Genomic DNA, 11,662 nt, shown 5'->3' on the forward strand with positions numbered 1-11,662 from the left:
TGGGCAGTGGAGCCAGGCAGGTACAGCCCTATACCCAGTAATGGATTTGGGGTCCCGGGGAGAGAGCAGAATGGTGTCCTTCTGGTGTGTCTTTACTGCAGCAGATGCAGCCCTGCTCCTCATAGTGTATTTGGGCATGGAAGGAGAATGAATAGAGCATCAGAAGCAGCTCCTGGGGAACCTGCGCTGTTGGGCTGCTGTAGCTGGCATGCAGCAAGCCTGTTTTCCAGGAGCCCAAGCCCATAGTGCTGCAGCAGCAGCCCCAGCAGTAGCAGCTGCAGCTTGAATGCAGAGAGCAGGCACAGGCAAGACTCTTTCCTCCTCCCCAACCCTCCCAACTCTCCAGTTGTCTGCATAATCCCCTACTCCCACATGTCCTCAGGGTGGTGAAGGAGTTTGCTGCACCTTTGCATGATTTTTCCATGACCAAGCACTGCATCATCAAGATTCATAGTTTATGACAAACTCTGTGCTGCCAGAGCATTTGAATTAAGATGTTCATGGATATTGACAATGGCATTATGGTAAGGTCTCTTGTTAGCTGAAGACTGTATGAGAGAATTATTTGGAATGTAACATAACATCAGATCTTACCATGAGACAGCTATTCTATTCAGGTTTTTGTACAGTCTTCATCATTATAGCAGCTGAGCACCTTCCAGAAGGACATTACACAACATAACTTGCATTTCTCACATATTTCTCTCTTTCTCTTTTTCTCTTCCTGGGGAAAATTATGTAAGTGTTAATGTTTGTTTTTGCTTTTTGTGCTACCTGTTATCTTGAATTCCTGAAAACTGTGTCAAAAAGGAGTGGCCCTTATGCTTGGAATGGAAAGTGATGATGAGTCAAAGAGTTCTGAGACCCATGGAAGTTAGCCCCAATCCTTACAAATTTCTGAGAAAGGTCTGTTCCCACACAAACAAGGGCTGCCATAGTGGTAGACAGCTCCATCATGCCTGAGGAGCAAGTAGAAGTGATGACCACTGTCCTCATTCCAAACCTACTGATGATCTTACATGCAGATCACTGGGTACCTCAAAGATAAAGATAGAGGCCTTGACTTGAACTTGGTATTTGATTGAAATTTGGAGACTCACAGCTGAACTGTGTCAAGAGCTTGTTTATACCAGAGGTGTCAAACACACAGCCCTCCGGCCAGATCCAGCCTGCAGAGCTGTTTTCTCTGACCAACAGGACGCCCAGAGGATCCAGGAATTTGGGGTAGGGGCCTGCTGCAGAATTCAGGCTGTTGGCCTTTGGTGGCAGGGTGTGAAGAATGACTATGCTGACACAATGCTGCTTGTGCCACAGCTTGTGCTGTCAGTGCCATTTGCCCTGCTGCCAGCTCTGGATACAGCCTATAAAAAGCCCCACAGTTCAGAACACTCCCAGGCCCTGGGGTGTGTTTGACATCCCTGGTTTATACACTTATATACAGCCAAAGTGGCCAACTTGAACAGGATTGTGGTTTGTCCTTGAATCAGAAATTTTTAAAAAGGTAGTGTATGCTTAAAAGTTAGCTATGCAGTTGGTCTATCACCAGTAAGTCCTTGCCTCAAAAAGAATTTAAAAAACTGGTTTACATTTTTTTTTAATGTATCATCTAGTACCAAATTAGTTGATGTATGAGCATCCTCATGAATTAATTTATCATAATGAATTAACATTACTTAATCACCTGGTACAAAACTGTGTGTGCCCTCCATTTGTTATCATTTTGCATATTCTTTTTATTGAACGTGTACTTTTATGTGGTGCATTTTCCAAAACTTGCACTGGAGCTGAATATTTAATACAAGTTTTTCTTCCTTTTGTTTTTTTGGCAGCTATTTGAATGAAATGACTGTGAACAAAATGCTACATTTCTAAAGAGTTTGAATAAAAATATTTCTCAATTAATCTAGTTTCACATCAGTGGAACACATGACACCATAAAGCTGCTCTTTCCCCACTTACTTATAAGGATTGTAAGAAAAAATGAAAAGAACCTTTCTTTTCCTTTTTTTTTAAAGTGAGAAAATGTGCTTTTTTATATAGACGATCTTCCAAGTTTTGGTTTCTTAAAAAGAATAATGCAGGAAAAATGTCATAAGCCAAATGTTTCCCTTCTTCCTATATGATTACGTTTTCAAAAATGTTCTTTAAAGATCACCCTGTCATAGCATGTTTATGATAAACAAAGCATCTGTGTATACCAGTTGCATTTTGGTATTCTATAGATAAAACTTTTAATGATATGGGCTTGCCTGTATGCTTAAACCCAATAGAACTACTCATATGCTTATAGTTAAGTGGATGAGTGTATGTTATAGGAACAGTACCTTGTTGTGGATGAAGCCTTTGTGCACTGTATTGAAAATTTGGGGCAAAATCGTTTCCTGATGTGAAATCAGTGTAGCTACATTAAGTAATTTACACCAACAGAAATGTGGTCCATTATTATAGCTTTATGAATTCAAAAGCTGAGAATTTAAAATATAAGCCATGTTCTATTGTAGAAGGAATTCTCTGTGCCTGTATGAATAACCATAATAACGAGAATTTTCAAGCTGTTTAGAATGCTTTAGCTCTTGTAAGTGGAGACCACAGGTTGTTATTGTTTTTCCTTTCAAAATGTAATACTGAATAACAATAATGAAAGAGTATTCAAAATCTGTATTTAATGTAACGTTGATATACCACTCAGATGTAATTTTGTTATTACTCTATATGGAGTCAGGAATTAGTAGCTAGAAAATGTTCTGATACAGTTGGAATAATTCAAGAGGTTTTTGTCAGGCTTCATGGTGAACCAGCTTTTGGATCCTGCAGACATTTTTATATCTGCCATTAACCTGGGCAGCACAGAATTCTTCTAATTTTCTTTTGGTCAAAGTTTCTTACATCACCTATAATAACTATAGTTTATATTCTTCAGACCACATGTCTATGGTATGTGTACACATAGCAGTGATGCAACCATGTTTGATTGTGGTGGATGGAGAGCCATTAGTGTTCAGTTTTACTATGAAGTCAGAAACAACATATCAATATTTATATGGAAACTGGAGGCTTGTATTAATTAACTTCTGACACCTGCAAGCCTGTTTATAATGAGAGACGTTGTTGGATTAATCAGGACAACATTTGATCATTTCTATGAAGTCGCCCATCTGTGATACCCCTGGAGAAACCACATATTATAGTCTGCACGTTTTTGTTCAACCTGCACATTGCATCAGCATTTTTTTCTTCTGACAGTGATTATAGATTTGTAGAAATATTCTTGGCTAATTTATTTTAATCCATGGAATACATTTTTAAGTGAGACAGCCCACAACTGTCCCAGGTCTATTGACATAAGAGACTGTAAACGTATTTAGCTACGTTTCCTGAGACAAAGCATAACAGTCATATTTTGTTGGTTTTGTTTTTGTTTTTTGAGGTTCTCATTCCTCAGGTTTGCTCTCATTCTCCCCAACACAAACATCATCACATCCATAATTCATTGTTTTGGAATATTTTCTCTAGAAACGATACTTTTTCCTTAGTGCAAAGAGTTTTGTTAATTAAATTTTCTTTCCTTAGACTTCATTTTAATATAAAAAAATCTACAAATGGGTCTGTAGAATTTGAAAGGTGATATTTTAAGGAGTTAGGATAAATAGTGAAAATTTATTAAGTCATTTACATAAAGTCATCCTACTTCTTTATTGTTGAGATTTTTGGAGGTTTTGATTAATTGAGGCTGTCAGCATTTAAATGTTGCTCTCCTACATGAGTTCTAGTAAGTGAATGTTTGTGATCATTTTGTTTCTCTAATTAATATTAAATATAATTTTGATCATTGTAGCAGGATTTCATATTATCTGAAGAATAACTCACTTTACATTGCCTCATAAAATAACTGTGTTCTGAATACCCTCTCTATAGACTTTAAGGGAATATAGTTATTGCTTTGGTTGTAAGTTTTGGTTCCAGAGTATTGATAACCTTTCAGCAATTGAGTGGGGGGTTGTGGTGGTGCAGGCGCTAAGGCACATGGTTGACAGCCTGGAGGTTGCAAGGTCAAGGCTACAGTACCCTGTCAGATTCCAGCAAATCTGTGAAGTCTGCTAAATACCTTGTCACAAGGACATGAAAAAGGAAAGGAAGCAATTGATTAATGCAGAATCCCATCACTAATATCATTGAGCATAACCAATGCTGTGCAGAGCTGAAATTTGATTTCAGCTAATTTGATTGTGTGCTGTACTTTCCTATCTTATCTGTGGAGCCCTTTCTTCCCTGTTTTACATGTTAATGTTTAAAACCTTTTTAAAAAATGTATCTGTGTCCTCTGTCATAATGGATGTTCATTAGCGCCAGTGAGTATCAATCTTTTTAGTTTAAAACACAGCAAAGATCCTTTATAAGTAGCTGACATGGCTAGTTACCTCAGTATTCAATGGAGAAGTTCCCTGGATTGTACTGAAAATCAGAGGTAGCCCTGGCCATGGCTCAGACTAGGATGCTGAAACCCACTGCCCAGCTGGAAGATCCTTTGGGGGTAAGATGTGTCCCAAATCCACATGCAGATCCTGCAGCTCTTCAAAGGAACTGCAGCAGTTGTTTGAAGGATCCTGGGACATGACTCATGTGAACCGCCCCCCTCCCCCTGCAAGGCAGGTACCAACTTCAATCTCTCAATAGACACCAGTTTTATTGAAGAAGATAGGTAGGTGGCAAGGTAGGGGAGGCTTCTTTTATAATGCCAGTCAAATTAAGACAGCCAGAAATGCAAATTAATTAGCACCTAGGAGCTCCCATACAATCTGCCCTTTAATGTCCAAACTTAACCGTAATAAAAGTTGTAGGAATGCATGGAAACGAGACAAAGGAAAGTCTCTTCTTTTTGTTATTTTTAGTTCTTCTATTTGTTCTGTTTAGTAGTGCATGTAACATAAACTGTAGCAAAGGGAGTAGCCAGTTTATAGGAAAAACTACTCACCCTTGAATTGCAAGAAAGAATGGATCATTCTGACCATAAGAGGCAGGTGTCCAGGCCTAGGACAGGGTTAGGACTAGATTTATCTCTTGAAGTACCTTCTTGCCCATTTTTTAAGGATTTTATGACTAGTATCCTCATTTAGAATTTTCAGGACTACATCATATTTGTCAGTCAGTTTTTCAGTCACTGTCCATCCTCTCCCCATTCTAGGTATTATATAAATTATATTTTACTCAGAGGATCCTGAAGTGCAAACTTTAATAAAATGTCTCAAGACTACCTGTGAAACAGGAAATTAAGTATTTTCATTTTATAGATAATAATCATAATAATGTATTTTTCTTTAGTACTTACCATCTAGTCTCACAGCCCTCACTGAAGTATGCTTCACACCAGCCCCATGAAGTACAAAAGTATTATTCCCATATTAAAGGTGGAGAAACTGACAGGGGTAGGTAAAGTGACTTACCTAATGTCACGGAGCATATGAGAAACAGAGACTGATGCTGTCTACCAAGAGGGTCGTATAATATCCCGTCAGTATTCTTACCACATGACCCCTTCAGATGGAGTCAAAATGTTTTAAATCTGAACATGTTAAGAATTCCATCCAGATTATCCTTCATTCAAATCCTCTTTTAAAGTCACTTCTACAAAGGTATCTTCACAGTAAATAATCAGATATGATGAATGTTTAGCCATGGTCATAAGAAACGTCTTAATAAAGGTGTTCTACTTCAATTTATACTTTAGGCACTGCTGTGATATATCTCCAGTTCATACCTCCGTTTGATTCATTCATTCTTTTTATTATTTAGATAAAGATAAAAGCAGCCAAACAAGTCAACGAGCAGAATGTGTTTTCTCTCAAAGCTCTGAATGTATTAGTGCTCATGATATGGATATTCAGGTAATGATATTGAATATACTTCCCTGGATATTTAAAGAAATGCCATAACTATTGAATTGTGTTAACAAATATGCTCTATTATTTTATTTAAGTGTTAAGGAAATAAATTGGAAATTTTTATGGCTTAGCTAAAAGCTATGTGCCATCCATGCTTGGTCTCATTATATTCTTCCTCTGTCCTCTCATCCAGAGTTTGTTTTAGGCTCTAAAAATATGAGATTTAATTAAGATGAAGCGATTAAAATAGGATTCAGTTCTATTAGAGGCAAAGTATGATAGTTATCTCAGAGTGCTTTGATAGCCTTTGAAGGAAGCCTGAATATGCCATATGAATACATGCCTCTTCAATAATACAGCTGTGTAACCCAGTTTTCTTTAGAGTTGGCACAGAAAACCTGAAAATAGTGGGCCAGTTTCTCAGCTGTTGTGAGTAAGCTTAGCTCTGTCAAAATCCATTATATTAATGCTAATTTAAATCAGCCAAGGATCTTGCCTATCATTATGAAGTCCATAATAATTCATCTGAGAATTAGTATATTATGGTGATACCAAGATTTTACTTTAAGATAAACCAGGAACCTGATTCAAATACTGCGGCATTTTCAGCACATAGATTATTCTAACTAACTAAGGTACTTGGCAGTGCCCAGCAGACCTGGTTAAATGCTTAATTACTTCTGCAGACTGCTCTAATGCCCAGTTTCTCCTGTACTTTCAAAGAGGTCAGAATAATAGATTGCCTCTGATTTCCAGTCTTTTCGCATTACCTTAAAGGATTACCTACTCACCTGTGCAGAAAGGCAGTGGGAGGTTTTGAATGACTTACAAGCTTTTACAAGGAAATACAAGCAAGATTATTTGGAAATTCCTGGCTTTGGGTTGTCATAAGACAAGAAAATCTGGGCAATAGATTTTTTTCTTGTTCTGTGAAAGTTATCCCAAGATTTCAAGACTCTTCATGTTCTGCTTCAGAGAAGTTGGAACTCTTCCACTTGGTATACCAATAAATATTAATTGGAGCAGGGACTTAAACCTTCATGTCCCGTGTCCTAGGTGTTAGGGCTCTGACAGGGGTGGATCACGACAGTCCAGGCAGTTTTCTATCCACCTTACAGTGCATTCATCTAACCTATGCTTCCTTAGCTTGTTTGCAAGAATGTTATGGGAGTCTGTATCAAAAACCTTGCTTTTAAAGTCAAGGTATATCATGTCCGCTGCTCTCCCTACATCCATAGCACCAGTCATCTCATCATAGAAGGCAGTCATGTTGGTCAGGCATGACTTGCCCTTGGTGAATCCATGCTGACTGCTCCTAATCACCTTCTTCTCCTCCCAGTGCTTAGAAATGGATTCGCTGAGGACCTGTTTCACGATGTTTCTAGGGACTGAGGTGAGGCTGACTGGTCTGTAGTTCCCCAGATCATCCTTCCCCTTCTTAAAGATGGGCACTACATTTGCCCTTTTCCAGTCATCCAGGACCTCTCCCAATCAGAGAGAACCAGACCAAACCAAACAGCACAGTAAGGAACAGTTGTAGGAGGGGATGAGAGAAATCCCCAGGAGTAACAAAGATAATTAGCAGAAGAAAAGAAGCTGATAACTGGGAGATCAACGGGTATCAAAAAGGACATTCTCACCTCTTGTGTTTGGAAAGAATTCAGGAGTCAGGGAAATTATCATGTGCCATAAAACTGATATCAATGTTTAGTCCTTGATTCTTGGTGTCCCGCCAGTTTATGAATTTTTGTTCCCAAGCTTTCCTTTTAAAGGTGTCAGGTAGATTTCTCTTGAGAACAAAGATAACAAGGTCAGAGAGAGAGTGGCTGTTCTGTGAGAACTGTGCTCCTAATGTTGTATGCGTGTCTCTGTCCTTTTACATTTTTTTTTCTGTAAGAGTTCATTCTGATGCATAGTTACAGTTTAGTTTAACCACGTAGTTACGAGGAGGGCAGCTCATGCATTGGACCAGGTGTATTGTATTTTGGGAAAGGCATGTGTAGGAACCATGGATTCTCATGGTTTTGTCATGGGGGCATGTTGATAGTAGTGGTAGTGGAGAGTTTGCAAGGTTAGGGGTTTGTTTGAAAGCCAGGAATGGAGGGGCTGGATTTTATCTTTGTAGAGTATAAACTGTAGTTGTTTAATGACCCTTCTGATCAGTTCATGTGGGATGGTAGGCGACCATCAGGGCTGTGTGGTTTACAGGGGCATTTCTTTTTGTATTGTAGTAGGTTTCTTTTTCTACTCTAGTAAGTTACTGTGCGCATTTGGATAGCTCTTTAAAATGCATGGTCTACTTCTCTTTTGAAGTGTTTTTGTTGTATAAAGGCAGATTTTAGGTTGGCCAGGTGTTCTCTTTGAAGCAGCTGTGGTGGTGTTTGAGGGCCTGACTGTAAATTACAGGGCTTTTTTGGTGTGTTTGGGATGATTGCTGGTCTTGTGGATATAAGTATGGTGGTCTGTTTTCTACGTATAGTAGTTTTGTAGGGTCCCATCCTGAATATGGATTTTATGGTATCTAAAAAGGTAATGTTAATGTAGGGTGTATTCCAGAGAAAGTTTGATCAAGTGGTAGTAGTTGTTAAACCAGTGGTGGAAGTCAGTGAGTCCAGGTAATGAAAATATCATCTGTGTAGCACAGATACACTGCCAGGTTGAAGGCGCATTTTTCTAGAAATGTTTTCTCCAGGTGGCTCATGAAAAAGTTGGCATATTGAGGGGCTGTCTTTGTGTCCAGAGCTATGTCCATGGTTTGGAGGAAATGACGACTGTTGAAAGTGAAGTTGTGGGTGAGGATGAAGTGGATGATTTGTGCAACACATTGTTGCAAATCTGGATGTACTTCATGCTCTTTAAGGTAAAACGTACTAACAGTTTTTCCTGGGACACCCTGTTGTACCTATGTAAGGTTATTGCGGCTTATTCCGGAGACAAGACTGTCAGGCTGCGTATGTTGTCTGGCCACCTAGTGGTGAAGGAGCAACAGTGCAGCTTTGAAGAACGAGATACAAAAATGACTATGTCACTCCTATTTGGTCTGGGTCAGACCCCAATATAATCAGTCCTAGGTCAAATGAAACGTCTGTTTATAGCCTATTAGTCATTTTTTTAAGATCCAGAGGGGAAAAAAGCATGACAGTGGGTTCATGAATGTTCATTTGTCTATTACTAATCACACATTCTACAGATTGATGCCAAAACTGAAGATGTGCCTCCCCAAGCCTTGGATACTGTTGCGACACCATCTCCAACTGGAAGTGTTCAAACTAATGTGTCAGAGGTGAGCTCAGTGTGCAGTAGAGTATTTTGCAAAATACTTGTCCTTTGTGCATTTCTTAATGATGTTAATCTTGTGGTATGGACCTGCTGAAGACTTTCCCATTTTGGTCAACTTGCCCAGTATTTGATGGTTTGTTCCTTTTTTAAAAATTTTTTTAAGTCTCAACCCCCAGTACCATATTATCACAGCAGAATCTCAGAATTAATTTTTAAAAGTAAATTTCAGAGGAAAGATTGAAATGGTGTGCCCTAAATGCAGGAAAAAAGGAACCAGAAATCAAATAGGGAGCCAAGGTTATTGTTAAAATCCTGATGATTTTAAGCCAAACTCCTGAATGTTTGAGGCTGGCAATAATGCTTTCCATGCAGCTGTGCCCCTGCATCGCAGAAAAGTCATCTTTCACTGGCCCAGAATAAGCCAACATGAGGAGAATCCTGTGGGGCCTGACTGGGTCTGGGGCAGCCATAGTCATACAGCCCCTGTAGTCGGCAACCTCTGCGTTGCATTCTACTTTCTGCCTGGTGAGCAGTGGATTCTGTGTTTCCTCCTCCCCATTCTCCCAAAGCACCTGTTTCTTTTCCCAACCAGATCCTATTTACTTGGGCTTTTATGGGGGGAGGCATTGCTGCTTTCATTCAGAATGATCAGTGAATTTCAAAGAAACTGAATAATTGGCTGCTTCCCAACAGTATCAATGCTGTGAGGTTTGCTTTTACTGTTTCATAATGCATGATTTTTGTATACATTTATTCAACCTTTTAGCTTATAATAGATCAGTTTTCAAAAAGTACATTTTGTTGTTTGCTTTTTAATTATAAATGAAATACAGAATGTCCTAGGACTGTCCTTTCACTGCTAAGTAGAAGTTGAATTTAGTAGACCAGGGTTGTCCAACTGTTAGCCTGCTTGTAGCTCTGGAGGGGTTGAGTTGCAGCCTGCAGGGCTTGTTGGTGCAGCTTTCAGAGCTGTTGTGCTGGCACAGCTATGGAACTCAGTGGGAGGAAATCCAGGTCTTCCATTGCTTTTAGGAACTAAAGTCAGCATCAGGAGAAAAGGAAGGGCAAGTGTGGCAGTGCACCTTTGGGTGCTTGCCACTTTAAGGACTTGAGTAGGCTGAGAGGCAGCCTGCAGGTAGGAGCCAACCCAATCAGGTGGTCACATGACAGCCAGGAGGCCTGCAGTTGCAACTGGGGAGCTGAAGGGTGAACATCTCCCAGCCTCCCGAAACAACTAGAGGTCAGGGTAGGAATTATGGGGATGGAGGAGGTTCCTGGGGACCCAGTTTGGGGTCCAGCGCCTTGGGAAGGGGGCTGAGTGCCTGTGGTCTGCTGAGAGGAGAGCTCAGGATAAGCCCAGAGAGGAGCTGTATGCACAGGGGCTTTGTGAGAGACCAGGAAGGTATGAAAACTGGTCCTAGGGCATGACCTGAAACTACAGCCTGCTGGGGTTGGATGGTATGGTGGGGCTCCCTGTAGCAGGGCAGTCCCCAGGAAATACCACACCTGTGCCTCCTCAGTGAAAGGCGAGTATGGGGCGCTGGAAAGCCTCAGCCCCCATTGCCTTGTGGGTGACCCCGTGGAGGGGAAAGGCTAGGGAAGCACACCCCAACAGAACAGCACAGAGCCAAGGCCCACAGAGTGAGGGCAATGTGTGGAGGGGCCTGAGAAGGTGGACCCATATGGGAGAGAGGGCTAGCTGCTCAAGAACCTAGCCAGAAAACCCTTGACTGGCCTGTGCTGGGGCCAGGACCAGGACGGTTGAAAGGCAAAAGCACCCACTGCGAGGAACAGCCAGAGCCAGTTGCCTAGAGTCCCAACTGGCTTAGAGGTGAGGACAGGGCCTGTGAGGCCAAAGGTCCCATAGGGGGCTACTGCTAAGAGTGAAACAGGTGTAGGGAGTTTGCAGCCCTGAATGATGGTGGAGGTTAGGCTGCCTCAGTAGGAGGGATCTGGGTTGGGGTCTGAATGTCAGCCGGGAATATCGTGGGGCCCAGTGTGGGGCTGGAGCTTATAGTGATGCCATCTGCTGTGGCATGGGACATGGTAAAGGAGAGGTCAGGGCTGTGTATATTGCCTTTGGCATCAGGGCATTAAAAATGGGCAGCTTCCCACTGTCAGGACCCAAAGGCATGATTTTGTGTGTGCTTTGGCACCAGAATTATCCCCGCCAAGTTGCAGCTTCATTGCACGGGAGAGTTTCCTGTTGCAGAGGAAAACCCCGGTGCAGGGACGAGTTTCCCACCTTTTCTGCAGCTTCTTTTGCAGAGTGCATTGCTCATGTTGCAAGGGGAATGCACGGTGCAAAAGAGTTCCTGCCACCGGTATGCAAATTCGTTCCCCGTGATTGGCTAGTGTTAAATTATTCATACGTGGCGGCTAACGATTGGCCTGTTAGCCGTATAAGAGGCTTGAGCAGTTTCCGCCCAAGCCTAAGAGGACTCCACATCCATCTCGTGGGGACTCTGGGTACACGGCAGGGTAATAGAAACCCTGTGTGAGAT

General features: G+C 41.2%; 1 protein-coding gene across 1 annotated transcript in view; it reads left to right on the forward strand.

The window, feature by feature from the left end:
• CFAP61 (cilia and flagella associated protein 61) overlaps window positions 1-11,662 on the forward strand; it is a 227,572-nt gene that overhangs the window by 34,588 nt on the left and 181,322 nt on the right. The window contains exons 9-10 of the mRNA XM_006015419.2: window positions 5,791-5,882; window positions 9,070-9,162. Of these exons, the coding sequence (XP_006015481.2) occupies window positions 5,791-5,882; window positions 9,070-9,162 (185 nt within the window). The remainder of the gene's footprint in view (window positions 1-5,790; window positions 5,883-9,069; window positions 9,163-11,662) is intronic.

Source organism: Alligator sinensis, unplaced genomic scaffold (assembly GCF_000455745.1).
Source record: "Alligator sinensis unplaced genomic scaffold, ASM45574v1 scaffold140_1, whole genome shotgun sequence".
NCBI classification, from domain to species: Eukaryota; Metazoa; Chordata; order Crocodylia; family Alligatoridae; genus Alligator; species Alligator sinensis.